Below are 20,564 nucleotides of genomic sequence, written 5' to 3'. Positions count from 1 at the left end.
GACAGCTGGTCGCTGCACTTGCGGTGAGCATAACATAACGTATAAACTTGTCAAGTCACTAAGCTGTACACCTGAAACTAATGTGTGTCAACTGTACTCAAATTAAAAAAACATATATGGTGTCTTTTTTTCTTTTTTTTGCCTTATTTAATGTCAGAACTCTTTTGCATAGCATCATTCTGGTCCCTGCTTACCATTTTGACCTAATCTCTAAGCACCCCTACTCCCATCCTCCTGGTCCATGCCTTTTGTGTACTTACACTCCCCTCACACACTGTGCACATTTACATCTTCATATTTCTGTTTGTGCTTTTTTGTTGCCTGCCAGACTCCTACTAGTTATCCATCAAGGCCAGGTCAGACATCTTTTTTTCTGTAGCTGTCCCTGATATCCCCCTAATAAATAAGATGAAACTCCTCTTTATTTCATCTCTGTAGTGCTTTACCCATGTTCTTTCCTAACATTTATCTTTTAAGATTAAATTACTTATGGGGCGCCTGGGTGGCTCAGTCGGTTAAGTGTCGGTGTTCAGCTCAGGTCGTGATCCTAGAGTCCCGGAATCGAGCCCCGAGTCGCGTTGGGCTCCCTGCTCAGTGGAGAGTCTGCTTCTCCCTCTGCCCCTCCCCCTGCTCCTCTGCTTGCTCTCTCTCTCTCTCTCTCTCGCTCGCTCGCTCTCAAATAAATAAAATCTTAAAAAAAAAAAAAAAAAAGATTAAGTTACTTATTAGTCCCTGTAGTAGGCTGCAAGGTTCTTGAGACTAGGAAACTTGACTTACTTATTTTTGTATCCCCAGAGCATACTTTTAGTCACATAGAAGAGGTGCTCAGTGTTTGGTAGAAAATTAAAAATTATTTTTTGTACGATGATGAGTTGGGTAAGTGAAAGGAGCTGTTAGTAGGAGCAGCAGAGATAGAATAATGAGTGGGGAATTTGAGGTGCTTGGTGGAAGAATGAGAGAGGGCAGTTAAAGATTGGAAGGCAAGAAAGATGGGCAAGGTTGGACAGTAGGTAGAGGTAATGTAGACATGCAGGGCGGGATAGGCCACCTTCTGGTGAGTAGTAGAACCTCTTGCCATAGTTTAAGGTGAGCGAGGAACAGTTTGAATCAGTGAAAAAGGAATGGTGGCTTTATTCATTTCCCTGCTTGTGCTTCTCTGAGGTTTAAGGTGGGTTTAGTACAATATCTTAATGTAGGACGGTTAGACTCTATACCTCATTGCAAACAGAGCTAACAAATTACAGTCAGTGTTTTCTACTTTTCTTTTTTTTTTTTTTTTTAAGATTTTATTTATTTATTTGACAGAGAGAGAGAGGGAGAGCAGGAACACAAGCAGGGGGAGTGGAAGAGGGAGAAGCAGGCTTCCCACCAAGCAGGGAGCCCAATGCAGGGCTCGATTCCAGGACCCCGGGATCATGACCTGAGCCGAAGGCAGACGCTTAACGACTGAGCCACCCAGGCGCCCCTCTACTTTTCTTATTTTTATATGTGTTTTGGACTTTCAAAGCTTTGAGACCCTGCTTTTTCAAAAAATTTTTTTATGTTCTTCAACATTTTCTTTCTTTCTTTCTTTTTTTTTTTTTTTTTAGGAAGAAGAAATTACCTGATTCTTTTTCACTCCATGGGTCAGTTATGCGACATTCACTTTTGAAGGGAATTTCTGCCCAGATAGTGTCTGCAGCTGTAAGTATTTTGTTCTCTTCCCCAGATTTGTAACCTGCAATGGCATAATGAAGTAGGAATGAGCATAAAACAAAGCACAGCACTTCTCTTGGCCCGAGGCTTAAAAAAAAAAAATAGAATCTGGCTTTCATGGGTCTTGTGTGATTGTTTTTGACTCATAAGACATGGCTACACATCTTGACGTAGAAATTAGTGCAGCCATGAAATAAAGGTCTGCTCAGAGTCTCTGGTGTGCCTAAGTGAAATATGGCAGCAAGCCTAAAAGGAACACTATCTGCCTTTTCTTTAAATTCGTTTTCAGTTTAGTTGCCATCTTGTGTATTTGGTTGAGTTAGAATGCTTGTTTTCTTTAGTCTTTTCATATGGAGACATGATTGATCAGAATCTTTTACAACTGAGTGATTTTCTTGTAATTCCCAAAACTCTTTTCATGTACCTTATTTATTCTTAGAACTTTGAAAGTAAGGAAAGCCATATCCTGTTTTACAAATGAGAAGAGAGGCTCAGAGAGGTGATATATTAACTTGTCTTACATCATTAGGTTAGGAGATAGCAGAACAATTACTCCAAATTGGAGTTTCTGGCTCTGCTGTAGTGCTGCTTTGTTGTGAAATGGAGGTAGTATTGGTGAATGTGGCCAGTGTGTAATGGCTGGAACAGAGTATCTGTGGTCTTCTTTGAAAATTTTTTTAGAGCACTGAGTTGATGAAAAAATTTTAATAGATCACCAAGACAATAGGTGCTGATTCTGGTATGTTTTATCAAATTTTCAAAGCCTATAATTCTATGTGGTCTTTCAGTTTTAGTTTTCTGAATTCATTGTGTAGATCTTATGTATAATAATGATGATGATGACAAAGATGACATATTCATATCCCAGGAACTTTGACTTTTTAAATGTTTTCATAGAGCTTAATTGGTATTTTGCATATTCAGTTTGGACAAAGTTTTAATTTTCCAGAAGGGTAAGAGCTTGATATAGGAATGGCATCACGACATCGTAACCACATTACAGTTGTCAGATTTATCCAAGAAGACTTCTGTTGCAGAAACCAAACCAAACCAAACAAACAAGGCAAAATGGAAAGAAAGTGTTCTCTATGGGCAGTTGGTATACCCTGACCCAGCTTATATATCATGAAGTCAATTTAAATAGAGAGATAGTCAAACCATGGAGGGAACCTGGGCAATTGTCCTTCCTCTTTTAGGTGGAGAGTAACTCAGATTTGCTAGAATGGGAACCACCTGTTGAGGATTACATTTCCATGACGTTTTCTGAATTTAATCCTTATGTAGGTGATGAAATTCATTCCTTTCAAGATCAAGATGAACCAGAACAGTCATTTGACCCACCTGTGCAGTTTTAAAAATATTTTGAATAATGGAGACTGAACTAAAACTCAGACACTGAACATTGATTAGATAAATCTGTTATTTAAAAGGGTTTCTTCTCCCTCTTGAAGAGGAGGGAAAAATTCTAATAAATCCCAGAGTGTTTGCATTCTATTCTTATTTCATTGCTATGGCTGAGCTCCTTTGGTCTGTTAAAATGAAAACTGCTTTTCCTGTGACAGTGCTCATACTCTGCTTTCCTAATGTTGGATTACCAGCTCAATTTAAATTGTATGCTTTTCTGTGATGGTTGGTTTATTAACATGTAAAGCTAGTTATATTTTGGGGTATTTCTCCTGAATAGTTGTTCAATGATACCTTCAGCCATGTGGATAGTGATAGCGATGTTAGTAGGGTTGCCTGGGGCCTTGCTCATCATGGCTTTGTAGTCCATGCGTGGATGACACTTAGGAGAGATGAAACTTTTGGAGTTGTGAATGAAGGTCATAGCTCATTCACAGATAAAAGTACTATGACAGATGACTATATTTTAAACTAATTCAAATTAATTTTAAAGGGTATTTATCACTTTGATGATCACCTAAGATAGTAGAGATACCCTAGCACAATGTCCCAAAATGTGTCCACTATATAAGAAGCTCCTGACATGCCGATTAAAATGCAGATTCCTGGGCACCGCCCCAGACCTACTGAATTGGCATCTTTAGTAGTATAGCATAAGGATCTGCATTTTAACAGGTATCTTAGATGATTTTAATATAGCCTGGCTTTTGAGAATCACTACTCTAAGATGTTGCAACACCAGTACTAAATTTCTATAATCTCTAAAGTGCTTCCCACATCTCTGGTTTTGTAGCTTTTATTTTTTATATATTTTTTTTATTATTTTTGTTTGTTTGTTTTTGAGCTTTTAAAGTAAGCTGACTTCTTAATGAAATCAGAAGTTACTTTATGTTCTTCATCTGCTCTCTCATTCTTTTTCCCTATCCAGGACACAAATCAATCATTCATCAAATATTTATTGCATGCATCTTCATTGTCAAGCATGTAAACTTAGGTATACTTTATACACACATATCCATACAAGGTTGGGTATATCCTGCTATCCAGAACATTGAACATGGCAGCCTTGTGATTGCTCTTCCTTATATTCCTGTGCACTGAAATAAGTTTCTTGAGTTAGTTCCCAGGAAGCTCTATAAAGTTGTATAAAATAGATTCTGCCTTCTGAGAGATTCTAATAACTAGTTGACCACATTGACAGGGACAGACAGAAAAGAAATGTAGAAGTGATATTAAAGGGCCTGGCCTGGGAACTGAAGCTGAGTTTGAGACACAGTTCTTAACGCTTCTTGAATAATCTTGGGCAAGTCAGTTAAGTTCTTTAAAACTTCTATTTTCTTAATCTGGAAAGTCAGAATAATACATGTTTTATCTGTCTCTTGCAGTTTGAGAATCAAATAGTGTAATATATGTATGTGAAAGCTCTTTGCTACTAGTGCTAATCATTGTAAGCTCTTATTATTCAAAGTTATAAAAGCATCAAATAGATACCTTTACGTTTATATGATACTTTACCTTTAATTTGATCCTCAAGACAACTCACTGAGGTATATAGGGCAGTATTTGCTATTTCCTTTAACAAATGAGGAGACTAATTACCAGAGGGTTAGAGAGGGTTAGGTGACTTTTCCAAGGTCATGCAGTTACTGTACAGAGTTAATTTTTTATTTTCTTATGCTTGAGGACTGACTGAATACACCCTACTTGGGTTTAATTGAGGGGTTATTGGATAATCGGCTGGATAGGAAGCTTAGAGGAAGAATATTTTAGCGAGTTTCCCTTTTCTAAAATCTTTAGGTACTGCTATCATTTTAACTTATAGTGCTTAGAGTTTATTCACATTATTGAAAATGGAACTTCTTTCCTCTCTTTTTCTTTGTTTTCATTTATAATCAGTATCTTTCCTAAAGCATTTGTTAACAGTTAGTAGAATAAAATAATCCACTCTTGTGCTCTTTATATTTTGTTGTTATGTGCAACTTTTGTGGTTTCTCTTAGTTGGGGCCAAAAATGAAGGTTCCATCTTTTGTCTGAATTGATTTGGATCAAAGTATATGTAAAGAGAGGGGCTTATATCATTTTCTGTTTAAAAATGAGAATATCTTTTCAAATACTCTTTTAATTTCGCTTAGGACAAAGTGGATGCTGGCTTGCCTACAGCAATTGTAAGTACACTTTAAATAATCCTTTAAAGGTAAGCTTGGGTTTGATTGGGTTTTCTTAGATTTATTCTTCTAATGTTCAAAGTTATTGCGTAAATTATTATAATAAAATCATAGGTCATTTACTGTTAGTAATCAGATTTAAAATTTTTCCGTATTGAATGTTCTCTTCCTTTCTAGTGTATTGTTATTCTTCAGGCTTTTGTTTGAGAAGCATATAATGGAATAATGATTAGCCTTTTCCAGGTTTATTTATATGTGGTCTTCCCATGCCCAAGTGAATTTGCTCCTTCTGTAATTTGGCCTCCCTTTGGTTATAAGGGAGTGGAAAACCGCATTTGGTGAAATCACTTCGTGGTAAATAGTACATTTAATAGTTCTGAACTCCCTTGCCAAGCCTGCCAAATAGTAAATCTGCGGTGCGATTATAGAGAACTGGGGGATATTGAAAGCACACTAGTGCCTTCTTTGCTTGAACACTTCCAGCTGCCTCCTGTAGCTTTCTTATTAGTTAGTCAGTTGGTGAGGAAGTGGGCTGAATTTTGAATATTTCTGGTGCCTTTTGGCTCCTGTGAATAAACTGAAGGGCTTTCTCACCCCTTTCCCACACCTCATAGCTGGCTTTTGGTGGGGAGCATAAGTGCCTCTTACTTTGTCTGGACCCCTGAATTTTTGGTTTTTTTAAAATTGCTTTAGAGGACGCTAAGTGGTGTGTTTTTGCCTATAATGTTGAACATATGATATTTTGATATTGTTACCCTTGGAGTAAATTTAGAGGGATTCCCAGAAATAAAACGTCCTGAGTTTCATTTCCCGTTTTGCCTCCTAGATGAAATTCTCCGTATTTATAATAGTTGGTATGTCATCTGGTGCCTAAAGGAAAGAAGACCAACAAATTCAACATGGATTGTTTCAAGATCCTTGATGTAATATTTCAAAATGTAATCTTCCCTTTTGTTCTCAGGCAGTGTCCAGTCTGATAGCTGTGGGTACATCTCATGGATTGGCTTTAATATTTGGTAAATTTTCTAAGTACTTTCCTTACTGTAGATATTAAGTATCCTTTTGGATTTTATATCTTTTAATAGTTGTAAACTGTTCCTTGTGGAAAAAATCAGAAAAACTTGAAAAGTAGCAGTCAGTAGGTTTTTTAAAAAATTTATTTATTTATTGTCAGAGTGAAGGAGCACGCATGCGCATGCTTGTGCACAAGCAGGGGGAGTGGCAGGCAGAGGGAGAAGCACGCTCCCCGCTGAGCGTGGAGCTGGTATGGGATTCGATCCCAGGACCCCGGGATCATGACCGGAGCTGAAGGCAGACGCTTAACCGACTGAGCCACCCAGGTGCCCCAGTCAGTAGTTTTGTAGTTAAAATTACTTGACCCAAGTTCATTCTGTTGCTCATTGCAAGTTTTTCTCCTCCATGAATTTATAAGTTATCACATCCTATCTTTTGACTCTGCAGACCTAGACAGAAGGAATATAAAGTTGAAAGGGACCTTGGGTTGTCCTCTTGTTTGCCTCAGTTTGTGGTGGTGGTGATTTTTGATTCTAAATCATATCCTAGCAGGTATTCTGAAAGATCTTCAGGAAAAGAGATTCACAGGCTTTCTCAGTAATTTTTTTGTAACTCAAACTGATAATAAGTTCTTTTTCATTTACGTTTTAAATCCCTCTAACCTTAAAAATTTCTATCCTGTAATCACATTCATTTACTGGTTGAGAAGAAAACTTAACATTCATTTGTATAGTAGATGGATAGTCTTAAGTATTTTCTCTCTTTTTTTCTGCATGAGACTAAATAGTCCTAGTTGCATTATTCTTTGCATTACTTTTGAATTCAGTACTATGAGCAGAACATCTTCTGTTTTTTTATTTAAAAACTATTAGATACATTTTTCCATCATTTTTAATGTTCTGCATCTTCAGTCTTCTGCATCTCTCTTAAATGGAATTCCCAATAAGAGTGTATTTTAGTAAGGAATCTACAGTGTATTATATAAGGATTACCTGGGGACACTTTAACACATAGTACTACATACATAGTACTACATAGTACTACATACATAGTACTACATAGTACTGCATACATAGTACTACATAGTACTACAGTGCAACAACTTAATCTCTGTTGGCCTTGCATCATTATTTACCATATGAATGAAAAAGTGGTTATTTTCCCTTGTTTTTGAACAATTTGAATTCTTTTTTATAAATATGCTAAAAATCTTAATTATCATGTGATTTTAACACTTAGTCTTTTAAGAGGTGATTGATTTAAATAATAGAGTTTTATTGTTTGGGAGTTGGGAAGAATGAACACAAAATATAATTCTCTTGAGAGAACTTTAGAATGGATTCTTTGAATAATAATTTTTTTCTTATTTCATAATTGATATGTGTTCATAGTAGAAAATTTCGATGAACAAACGGTTGAAGATATAAAATAACAAACTCTACCATCCAGGAATAATCCCTAACATTTCTGTATGGCCCTCTAATCTTTTTTTTTTTGTACGTGTGTGTGTATATGTACACATCCAAAATGGAATCATGTTAATTTGTAACTGGCTTTTTCATCATAATGAACATCTTTGCATGTAATTATTCATCTGTAACATCATTTTTAATGGCTACATAGTATTCTTTTAAATGGATTCACCATAATTTACTTAACCATTTTCTACACTAAGACATTTGGGTTGTTTCTTAAAAAACAGTATAGCAATGAACATCTTTGTAACTGCATTTTTGTGCACGTGATTACTTCTTTAGAACAAATTCCCAAAGGTGGGGTTGCTTAAGGACAGTTGCTTATAAACATTTTGTTTTTTATTTTTATTTTTTCCATGTTTCATAATTAAATAGGAACATTTTAAACACTTCTGATAGAATCTAATCGCTTCTAGGAAGTTTTACCAGCCTCCTTTCCTATCAGATGTAAGAATGATTATTTTCCTGGGGAGGCATAATTGGTGTTAGATTGAAAGGATTTGGGGAAAGGATCTTAAAAGGACCTTCAGTTTAGTGTCCTTATTTTACAATGAGGTGATTGAGAACTAGAGAGATTAAGAGAGATACACAGAGCCAAGTTCAGAATCAAGAAATATTGAATCCTAGGTCAGTGCATTTTCACCATTCTCAATAATTCTGTCCTCAGAGAAAAGGAGGCAGATTCCAAGATATATGAAGAAAAGAATAGAAGAACTAAGATGAATGAGAATCGAGTATAATGTATATGTTTATCTGTCAGAAGAATGTATGTTGAGTTTTTGTTCCCACTTAACCAGTGTTCACTTTTCCTCAGCTCCATCCTCTTTAACATCCCTTCCTTACCACAGGGTTATAGGAATATGTGTCTGTTTATAATCAAACCCATGTAGAGCTACTGCAACAAATTAAATGAATACTTTAAAAATAAAAACCCAGGGCGCCTGGGTGGCTCAGTTGGTTAAGCAACTGCCTTCAGTCAGGTCATGATCCTGGAGTCCCTGGATCGAGTCCCGCATCGGGCTCCCTGCTTGGCGGGGAGTCTGCTTCGCCCTCTGACCCTCTTCCCTCTCATGTGTTCTTTCTCTCTCATTCTCTCTCAAATAAATAAAATCTTAAAAAAAAATAAAAATAAATAAATAAAAAAATAAAAACCCAACAGAGGAGAACAGTACATTGTCTTTTGCTACTGTCTTCTGCTACTGTCTTCTTAATTTCCTTGGGCCTGCTTCTTAATTTTTTCAGGTCTCAACAGCTTTGTTGTAGATATGATGAAATGGTAATCTTTCATTACAGTCTCATGGAAAAGGAAGTATGCCAAAGTGAACATTTTGAGAAAGAATCATAATTACCTGTTTTGCTTTGGGTTTGTTTTTTTTTTTTTTAGGATTTTATTTATTATTTGACAGAGATAGAGAGAGCGAGCACAAATAGGCAGAGCGGCAGGGAGAGGGAGAAGTAGGCTCCCCGCTGGGCAGGGAGCCCAATGTGGGGGATCATGACCTGAGCCGAAAGCAGACGCTTAACCGACTGAGCTACCCAGGTGCCTGCTTTGGGTTTTTAATCATGCAGTTAGTAACTTTTACTCAATATTTTTTGTGGGAATCTGATTATTTGGACAGTGAGTTTTAACAAATGGATTAAAATTTGCCTGAATGACAGTAACAAATGGCAAAGTGATGATACTATGAAGTGTCTAGATTAGAAGTCTGGGTTAAATCTGATCTCATTTAAATATCTTTGTTGATCATAGGAAAAGTGTAGCAGGAAGAATTGTACTTGTTTTAAGTCAACATTAGATTCTTTTTGGAATAGAGGCCTGGGTCATTAAAATAGTGATCATTGTAAGCTTCTTTTTTTTTTTTTTTTTAAAGATTTTATTTATTTATTTGACAGAGAGAGACACAGCGAGAGAGGGAACACAAGCAGGGGGAGAGGGAGAGGGAGAAGCAGGCTTCCCGCCAAGCAGGGAGCCCGATGTGGGGCTCGATCCCAGGACCCCGGGATCATGACCTGAGCCGAAGGCAGACGCTTAACGACTGAGCCACCCAGGCGCCCCTGTAAGCTTCTTAAAGGTGATGTATATTGCCTATTTTAATGGACTATAGGTATGTGATTATTATTATGTATCTTGGTTTTTTTTTCCTATAATATAGGATCTCAAAATTCAGATCTTCGGGCGCCTGGGTGGCTCAGTTGTTAAGCAACTGCCTTCGGCTCAGGTCATGGTCCCAGGGTCCTGGGATCGAGTCCCATATCGGGCTCTCTGCTCCGCGGGAAGCCTGCTTCTCCCTCTCCCACTCCCCCTTGCTTGTGTTCCCTCTCTCACTGTGTCTCTCTCTGTCAAATAAATAAATAAAATCTTTAAAAAAAAAAAAAAATTCAGATCTTCATAAAGATGTGTCCCTATTCCAAGGCCCTTAGTTTCCTATTTTTTTTGGGTTGTTGGTATACTTAAGTAGATTATCTTTTTGAAGTTACTTTTATTTCTATCAAACTTCCTGGACTTGGAATTATTTACTGTGCTATGATTTGGATATTATGCATTTTCTCTTTCAATAATCAATACCTGAATATAATCATAAATTGGTTAATCACATTTAGTATCATTCTCAGAGATAACTAAAGGTTGTCACTTATACTTTTGAAATTTTACCTGTCTTTTCTCTGAACTTTTGAACTGATTTCTTGCTTTTCTCTTTCTTTTGATCTTTTCTCCATGGATTCAAAGGAAAAGGTATAGTAATTTTGGTTTGCATGAGTGACTGTTTTTCTTTTGACCTTTTTAGTGTTGAAAGAGAATGCTGTCAATTACAGTTGATGCCTTCTTATGAAATGCTTACTGAAAAAAAAAACAGCTAATTGAAACTGGTTAAAGCAGGGAATGTTAAAAATTATAAATATTTGCATACTTTCAATGTTTTATTTTGATTGAAAATATACAAATACTGATTTTCTCCTTAATCTTTTGATACAGTACAAAGCCTTTTCTTTGAGTTTGTATCTGCCAGTTGGAGGTCAGCAGCTCTTTTTTTGTAATAAACTGCATCAGTAATGCATCACAAAGAATTTGCACTTTTAATTAAAAAGAAAAAAAGGTAGAAGCTTAGGCACCTGTGAGTCAATTGAGGAGTACAAAATTGTAGATTTTTTTTTTTTTTCAAAATTGTGGATTTTTATCAAACAGCTCTTCAATCTTTGACCGTTATCTTGTCCACATCTTATTTCATGACAGGTTTTCAAAGAAACACCTTTACCAAGTTTTTCATGAGCATTCATTTAGTTTTCATGGAAACAATAGCTCTTTCTTTTTCACTCTATTTCATCAGTTCACCTATTGTTTAATTAAGTTTTTAAAGTCCAGTAACATTACAGTGGCATGAGCAGGTTTAGAAAAAAAATGAGCAGGTTTAGAACACAGCTAGCTTACTGTAAGCATCAGCATTCTAGATGATAGCCAGTTAGCCATGGGAATTCACTGTGTCCCAGGCTTCCGTCAGTGAGCTTTATAGAGGGGATGAGGACTTTAATTCTGTGTGTTGGGTGGAGGTCAGGTAAAGGGCTTCTACTGTTTCATGATCTTTAATGAAAAATGTTTTGTACTACCTCTTTTCTTCTTTTCTTTTGGTCTTATAGAATAATATGTACAAAGGGTAAGAAAAGAGTAGTATTGAAGAATGATGAATGCTGGCAATAAGAGAGCTCTATACACACGATTAAATTTGATTTCTTCTAGGATCTAGTTATTTCCTTCTTTGAAGGTCTTTGGGAACTAGTTAAAACAAATTAGGGATGAAGAAGTAGAGGATTGGGTTAATTTTGGTATATAGAAAGAGCAGAAATTCTCTTGAAGTATGTTCAGATTTAGATTTTATGGCTATTATAGATTTATACATTACTTCTGGCTTTTCTTTCCTATTTAGCACATTACTCTTAAGCTCAGAATATGCTGAGGAGATCTGCCCTAAGCAAAGTATACTTTGAAAGATAGACTAATAAAAGAAATAGGTATAATTCATTGCAGTGTTTGTGATAACTAGGCTTCAAGTTGTCTTAATTGGTAAGCTATTATTAATAATTCCTTGCATTTTTGTAACATTTGATAGTTTTCACATTTTTCATAGGCATTTTCTTATTTAAGCTCTGTGCCAACTCTGTGAAGTTTATAGGAAAGCTGATAGTCTCATTTCATATTTCTTGCCTAGAGTTATTTGCTTTATAAGGACCCACTCCAATTTTTTTTAAAACTAAGTTGACAATGCCAACCAAATGTGATTTCATGTGACTCTGTAAATGAAATTATCTGTACTGCTAATTTAATGGTTTCTCCCAACAATAGATAAAGCAGACTTCGAGAGTAGGGGAAAATAGAATTTTTCCTTAAAAATTAAGGTGATCAAGAGCTCCCTGGCGGAGTGCAGGATGGAGAGCTCTGATTTTTTTTTTTTACCTCTCTTGCTTCTGTCCAGGTCCTTCTGTTCTTTCCATATAACTTCAGAATTCAAGTGTTTGGAAGAGGTTTATTTTTATTTTTACCAAATACCCTTTTCCAGAAGTGTCCAGAATAATCTGGGGTACGGAATGTTAAGTTACCCTAGCAGAAGAAACCTCTCCCATAAGATTCTGATTTCTTCTTTACACAGAAATTCTACCTTTTCTGAATTTAGTCTAAATTGCGTGATAGCAGGTTTGTTAATATGGTACCATAAATATAGAATGTATAAAGACAGCAGTAAGAATTGACAAATATCTTTTTGGAGTTAAAACCAGAGTACATTTTATACACTGTCCATCACCTCACTGCTGTGCTTACCATATAAAGTGACATTGTAAAGATAACAAATACAGTGTAAAAATCAAGGGAAAAAGTTAATGTTTTCATTAACACAGTCCCGTGGGATGTAAATTTCATACATATTTCAGGAATGACCAAGCTTGATAATTTGGTCCCCTGTGTTGCAGCTAGTTCGTAGTACACAGGACCCATAGGAAAGCAGACCTGTTTCGGTTTTTAATCTAGAAGTTTTTCTTCCTCTCTTTTATTTCCTCCCTTAATGGTACCCTTATTCTTTATCATATTCCCTCATTCTCCTATTCTTACTCTCCTTGAGTTATAAGAATACTTAAAATAGTCTAAAGTGTGAACTTTGTTAAATCTGAAAGCAGTAGTGAGTGTCTTTAAGTATTGGTGGATCAGAACTGTGTACCGTTTGGATCTCAAAGCACAGATTACAAAGGATCCCAGCAGGATGCTATTTAGATACTGCTCTGTGCCTGGAAGGCTGGCAGCCCAAACTCATGGGGTTCTTTGTGAGGCTGATAGGGAATTTCTGTCTTTGTCCTCTTACTTTCATTCCATCTGTTGCCTCCACACACGACCCAAAGTAGTGGTCTATATATATATGTATATATATATATATAGAACACTGTTGCCTAACGATCCTATCTTGACAGTTTGCAAAATAAGATATGTGGATAAATCCACTAACTGTATGAGGCATCCCTGACAAGTTATAAGGATCATGGATAACACTGTTTTGGCAGACAATTTCAGTAAAGCAAAAATAAAATGAGGTGTTGTATTCAGAGTTGGGAAAATAGAATAAAGGAAATTTTAATAATTTGGATCAAATTGGGAGAGGAAGAAAAATATGTGAGGAAGGAAAAAATCTGTCATTTTAATCGTTCTAGAGGTGAATAAAGATAATGGCATTTTAAATACATCAGGCCTTATGTATTTATGAATTTTATTCCTTTTTGAATATTCATCTTAGAAGGCTAAAAGCCAAGATGATTTCAGAAAACATTGAATATTTTCTGTGTGCCAGATACAGTGCATCCATTAATTGTGTCAGAACTCCTTTGGGAGATGGGGATTGCTATTTGAGCCAGTTTATGAACACAGGAAAATGTTCTTACAATATTCACTTTGGATGGGCAAAAAGTCTACATAGTATTACTCCCTAGATCTGAGAATGAATGTCTTTAGGTTCTTTCTGATAACTAGATTTACTCTTAGAGAAGGAAAATTTGCAAATGTGGAAGCTATTCAGATGATTGTCAGATGCCTCCTGAGTGCAAGGCACCGGGCTAGGTATTCTGGGAGTGTTAGTTCACTTATGATCTTAGCCCTTAGAAATGACATGGTCTAATAGTGGAAGTAAGACATAATTATCTCCAAAGAATAGCATGTAAGTAGTTAAGGGAGGCACAAACAATTGCTGGGTGAGTTCAGAGAACTCCAGATTGTGCAAATATGGTGAGTTTTTTTTCCCCCTAAACAGTTAAATTTTGTAGGCATGCCTCCTTATACTTGAATTTTTTATTTCATTGTTTTCAAGTGGGTACAATAATGAATTCTACACAAAATAAGCATTGCCTAGGAGAAGTCTTAGAGGAATTTCTTTTACTTACTAGATAATAAATTTTAATAAATATTTGAATGCCTCCTGAAGAAAATCAGAATTAAGGCAAGATCCTTACCCTTAAATAACTTAATCTAGTAGAGATTTGAACTGTTTGCTTTTAGCATATCAAATGTTGATGCTTGAGAATAATTTTCTTAAGTAGTCTAAATATTTACTCCGTAATTTTGTTTGCACTGTTAATTTGCCTAGGAAACCTTTTCTTTGCGGATAATATAAATGTAAATTCAGCCAAATTCTGAATTAATAAATTTTGATTTTTGAAATTTTAAAGCTACTTTAAAGGGTGGTATTCTCTGTAACCTTGCATCCTGTAAACAGCAAGAAATACAATTTTAGAATGAGACAGATGAAAGATCGTTCATTTGTTCAAAGAGGTAAAGATTACTTATGGATTTTTTTTTACTTATCATTAGCAAGTTCTGTATTCTTACTTGTAGATCTTGGTTTTTCTTCATTCTTAGTGTCTAATTCAGTGCCCAGCATCTACTACATGCTCAATAAATACATTAAAATGAATATAACTTCATCCTTTGATTCTTTTGATTGTTGCTACCTCCCAAGCCTTTGAAAACAAGCTGATACTAAATACATATTTTTTCACTCCTTTCATTTCTTTCACCTGATTTTACAAATCTGCTTTCTTTAGATCAGAATCAAGCTTTGCGACTTTGTCTGGGTAGCACGAGTGTTGGAGGTCAGTATGGAGCCATCTCTGCCCTCAGTATCAACAATGACTGCTCAAGACTTCTCTGTGGCTTTGCTAAAGGACAGGTAAATGTGAACTTTATTTTATCCATAAGACAATGTTAAAATCAATTTTAAAAAACCTAGTATCTCTGTACCACCTGACACCTGTCAAAATGGCTAAAATTAACAACACAGGAAACAACAGATGTTGGCAAGGATGCAGAGAAAGGGAAACCCTCTTACATGTTGGTGGGAATGCAGACTGGTGCAGCCACTCTGGAAAACAGGATGGAGATTCCTCAAAAAGTTAAAAATAGAACTATAGTATGATCCAGCAATTGCAATACTAGTTATTTACCCAAAGGATACAAAAACACAGATTTGAAGGGGTTGATGCACCCCGATGTTTATAGAAGCATTATCAACAATAGCCAAACAATGGAGAGAGCCCAAATGTCCCTTGATTGATGAATGGATAAAGAAGATGTGGGTGTGTGTACACACACACACACACACACACACACACACACACTGGAATATTACTCAGCCATCAAAAAGAATGAAATCTTGCCATTTGCAACTACATGGATGTAGCTAGAGTGTATTATGCTAACTGAAGTAAGTCAGAGAAAGACAAATACCATATGATTTCACTCATATGTGGAATTTAAGAAACAAAACATGAACATATGGCAAGGGGAAAAAGGGAAGCAACCCATAAGAGACTATTTTTTAAAAGATTTTATTTATTTATTAGAGCATGTGAGCAGGGGAGGAGCAGAGGGAGAGGGACAAGCCGACTCTGTGCTGAGCAAGGGGCCTGATGGGGGGCTCGATCCCACAACCCCGAGATCATGATCTGAGCCTAAACCAAGAGTCAGATGCCCAACCGACTGAGCCACCCAGGCACCCTTAAGAGACTCTTAACAATAGAGAACAAACTGAGGGTTGTTGGAGGGGAGGTGGGTGGGGGATGGGCTAAATGGATGATGGGTATTAAGGAGGGCACTTGTTATGATGAGCACTGGGTGTTATATGTAAGTGATGAATCACTAAATACTACGTCTGAAACCAATATTATGCTATATGTTGACTAAGTAGAATTTAAATAAAAATTTGGAGGAAAAAAATGAAATGTGATAACACTGGAGCTAGGAGAAAAGCATGGGTAGGACAGATGAGGGCACTAAGTATGTACAAAGCAGTTGTTTAGGCAAAATGCAAACGCAGCTATTACAATCCATTTGTTGATATTTGGGAATTCACTGCATTGAGTTCTGTACATGAACTCATGTTGGCATGAGTATCTGGATGTGAAAATAAACTTGCATTAAATTTACCCAGTTTGATTAATTAAACAAACAAACTAGTATTTCTAGATCAATATCTCAGAGACCAAAAATTATAAAGTGACATGTCTGTAGAGCTAACCTTAGATCGCTTGGTCTAACTTTTGTTCAGTTTTTAATAATTGTTATCAACTGAGCCAGAGTCTGTGATTTTTAATATCTTAATTTATGAGTCTATATAAGTAAATAGCTTTTACAAACCGACCAGGCTGTTATATCAAAATTTACTTCCTTATAGTAGCATAGGTAATTGTTGCTGCTTTTTAAATACACTATATTCTCTTTTCTCTATTCTCATTACTGTGTTCCTGGATAACTCTTAGAATTGCTTTCTACTTCTGAAACTGGCGATAAGTTTTGGCTTTTCTCATGTGATTTATACATCACTAGTTGGTTTGGCAGTGAGCCTTATAATTTTTACCAGTGCTAAAGAGATTGACTCACTGAAGAAATTTTTTACTTCTTTTTTTTTTTAAATTTTTTTTATTGTTGAAATTTTTTACTTCTTGGTATAAGAACAATGTTTAAAATCTGAAGGGAAAAGTAGGTAGGGCAGGATGAAGGGGAGATGAAGATGGAATAAAAGGCCCTATGCTTTAATGGATCTACAACCTTCGATTATGTTTCAACTTCATAATTTTTTGCCTGCAATGTTTATAGACCAGGGATGGGTTATTTCAGCCACAAGGCAGGATACTTAAGTCCAAAAAAGAGCAATAGATTGGTTTTTGAAGCATTTAGTTGTCTTATAGATCACGATGTGGGATCTGGCCAGTGGAAAACTTCTGAGATCAATAACAGATGCTCATCCTCCAGGAACAGCAATATTGCATATTAAGGTAATATCTTTTTTTTGTCTAATAATTTTTTATTATATTTGTATATGCATTTTTAAGCACATTTCTTTATAAATGGAATCCTTGAAAATGAAGTTTTCTTTGATGAGCCCAATAGGATGCTTTGCAGGTTAGAACTGGAGATGGGCTAGCTACCTTGGTAACATTCAGCTGCACGTTGGGTTGACGTCTAATAGAGCAGCAGAGAGAGTAAACCGATATGATCCCAGACCAGAGGTTGGCAACAGTACCCTGCTGAAAAATCATATGGAGATTAAAAAGTTCTTTTTACCTTTTGTTCAGTCCCCCAGCATTGCTCTGTCACACTTTGTTGGGAGTTACCTGAGGTTCGAGGCGCCAGCTGTGAAAGAACCAAGGTTTGCTTTATGTTCAGAAACAGCTCTGTTGGTTTATTTTCTTTCAGGCCTCTAAGGGAAGAGCATTAAGATTTGAGTCTTGGCTTTCTCCTTACAGGTCTGAAAAAAATAAGCCAACTTAGGTAACAGATTTCATTTATAAATACAATGTGAACTTTGGTTTGTGTATGCTGTCAGGCCCGTGTTCAGAAGCATAAAAGGTAAAGGACTGTAACTAGGGAAGTCTAAAATCAGATCTTCTAGATTTTAATCATGTACACATTTGGTTGCTTAGCTGTGCAGACCTCTCTTATCCATACATATGCTTTTTAAAGTCTGTAAGCATCTGGAGTTTATGTGTCTGCATCTAGGTTAGTTACATAAAAGGCTTTTGTGACAAAGCATCACTGAAGCATTTAGTAACAGTGAAAGCAACCAAGACAAGTAAGAGTAGAATTTCCCCTTTTTCTGAACATCATGGCAGTTTTTCTTGACCTCTTTTCCTATGGCATGTTATAGTTGTTTGTGTTTATGTCTTCTCTCCTTTAATAGATGAAGATTTTTGAAACCCGAATCTGTTTCTCATTTATTTTTGGATTATGCATGGTAGCTGCTCAATAAACGTTTGGTTGAAGGGATAACTAATTGGTGGTGTTTGTAAAAGGACAGTTCATTTACTGAAAAAAGCAAAATCCTTGAGAGAAACAGGAAACAGAAGAGGTAAAGGCAGAGAGGAAAGAGAAGAATGCAGCTGAGGTTAATAGCATAGAAGTAGTAGCCATTGTGATGCTTGGGATTGGTGGTAAAGGCGTTGCATGCAGACACTGTAACATTGGAATAAGAGGTAGCAAGTGATACATATGTGATTGAATACTTCCAGAGTCTTGGCTTGACAACAGCCACTTGCTCTTTAGTACTCTTACTCATTGTTCTCCAAACTTAACCCTATATCCCAGCAATAACAACTTGGGCTTACATCCTTAATGCATATATGTGTGTGTGTTTATTTATTTATTTAAAAAATACTATAAATGTACTGTACTAATATTTAAGGACATTACAAAACACGCAGATAAATAGAAAATTAATTAATAAAAATGCAAGTTCAGTTGATTTTTCTACATTCCAGGTATATACTTCCCACTCTGGCAATTGCTCCATGAGGCCTTGAGAGCAAAGGTGTGGGTCTTCTTTGTTATGCCTGTGTGTGGGAAGAATAATTTTACAGTAGTCTCCTGTACCTCAACTGTCCCTAAGAGAACCAAAGACATGACGTTTAGGATGGCTCACGAGCCTTTGGGGTTAGGGAGACCGGTCACTCTAAGTGACTCAGGTTACTCAGTTTGTATCCTACAGCGTTCACATTTACCATACCTCATAAACCCTTAGGACTGTCTGTCGTTGTGAACGTTAGTTGTTATTTTGAGTTTTCCAGAGTAGGTAATAATAACTGAAGTATACTCTGTCAAATAAGATCAGGAGGCAGCACATATTTGGAATCGTTCCATAAAAAGTATTAAACGATTTTAAATATAGTGGATTAATTCTTCAGTTAGTCAGAAAACGTACAGAAGTTTATTTCCCAAAGATAGCAAATATCTTTTACTGTGTCTTTGTTCTTGAAAACGAGGCAACTGCAAATGTATCTAGCATACCCTATTCAGTTTAATAGCAGCTTAGAAAAAGTTAATGTTAAGAACCCAAGTGGAGAACTTAAGGGCTTTTATGAGTCATAGTTTGTATTTTTCTTTGATTCTGATGAAAGGTGGGTTTGCTTTTTTAAAGCCTCAGTTTTTTAAAGATACTGAGCCATTTTTATTCTGAATATGGGTAAGTTTGTATATTTAGAATGATGAACTAAATCTAGGTGATTTCAAATGCTACTAAATGTGTTTGTTTTTAGATTTTTAAGATGTTATAATTTTTTCCCTTTTTAATACTTCACTGGTTGTTGAAAAATCTCTAAGAAAGTGAATTTCTTCTCTGTTTAGTTTACAGATGATCCAACTCTTGCAATTTGCAATGACAGCGGAGGCTCTGTTTTTGAATTGACATTTAAGTAAGAGACTAAAGGACATTTGTTGACAAATGCAATGGAAAGACTAGCTGTGGTTTAATGACTTGATGTTGAACATGAAGAGGTCTGGAAAACCCATGTGATTACAGATAGGTTATGGCTGTATATTATGACTTGGAGAGGCTTATAGAACATTTGGAGATCCAGGCCTGGCCACCCAGAATTCTTTCTCAGTAGGTCTGAGTTGGGATTCTGAACTCCTGCTCCCCAGGGAATTCATACGAGATGTCAGTCTTGGGAACTGTAATTCTGGAGTATGTCACTAATTTCGGTTTAGGCCCCAGGCCCAGTTGATTATAACCCTAATAGGTATAGGAAGGTTTTTATTGCCTTGGAATTGCCCTATTTCTCTATAAGAGTGAAGACTGTCTAGATACATGGGAGGATATTTATAAAGCAGAGTTGTTTTTTTTTTAACAAATAGAACATAAAATTCAATGCATATTGTGTTTCCATAAGTTCTCAAAGTAAGGACTATGTTTCTTATATTTCTCATACTTTCTCACATTGCTAAGCCCAAAGTAATTGCTTACAAAGTACTATTTATTCTACTAATGTTTAGTGAGCATCTCCTATGTGTAGGCATTGTTCTAGGCACCAGACTTGCAGCTGTGAACCAGACAAGGTTGCTACTCTAATAGAACTTACATTTTAGTTGGGGCGGGGGTAGGGACATGATAATAAATGAATACATAAATGAAATAACTTCAGATAGCTATGAGTGCTTTGAAGAAAATAAGACCGTTCAGCTTGCTGGAGTGCACTTGAGGATAACTCAGGAAGGTAACATTTGAGCAAAGACTTGAGTGATAATCTGGTCAACAAATGCAAAGATCTAGAAGTGTTCTAGGCAGAGGGATGTTCAAGCACAAAGGTTTTGAAGTGGGCACAAATTTGACTTGCTGGAGCCACAGAAAGAAGGCAGTTGTGGCTGGAGTGTGACTTTGTTAGTAGTGGGAAAAGAGTGAAGGCGGGAGCCAGATCATATGGGACCTTTGAAAACGTGGTAAAGACTTTGGATTTTATTTTATGTACAGTGGCAAGCCATTGGAGTGTTTTTAGGAGAAGAGTGATAAATCTG

At 36.2% G+C, this 20,564-nt stretch overlaps 1 protein-coding gene across 7 annotated transcripts in view; it reads left to right on the top strand.

The window, feature by feature from the left end:
* VPS8 (VPS8 subunit of CORVET complex) overlaps positions 1-20,564 on the top strand; it is a 346,107-nt gene that overhangs the window by 120,325 nt on the left and 205,218 nt on the right. For all 7 annotated transcript variants that reach the window (XM_078068205.1, XM_078068209.1, XM_078068208.1 and 4 more), the window contains 6 exons: positions 1,590-1,683; positions 5,232-5,264; positions 6,226-6,280; positions 14,825-14,949; positions 16,967-17,053; positions 19,398-19,465. In XM_078068205.1, the coding sequence (XP_077924331.1) occupies positions 1,590-1,683; positions 5,232-5,264; positions 6,226-6,280; positions 14,825-14,949; positions 16,967-17,053; positions 19,398-19,465 (462 nt within the window). The remainder of the gene's footprint in view (positions 1-1,589; positions 1,684-5,231; positions 5,265-6,225; positions 6,281-14,824; positions 14,950-16,966; positions 17,054-19,397; positions 19,466-20,564) is intronic.

Source organism: Halichoerus grypus, chromosome 1 (genome assembly GCF_964656455.1).
Source record: "Halichoerus grypus chromosome 1, mHalGry1.hap1.1, whole genome shotgun sequence".
Taxonomy (NCBI): Eukaryota; Metazoa; Chordata; class Mammalia; order Carnivora; family Phocidae; genus Halichoerus; species Halichoerus grypus.
Note: the sequence above shows the minus strand (reverse complement) of the source record. Positions and strands in the feature narration are given on the sequence as shown.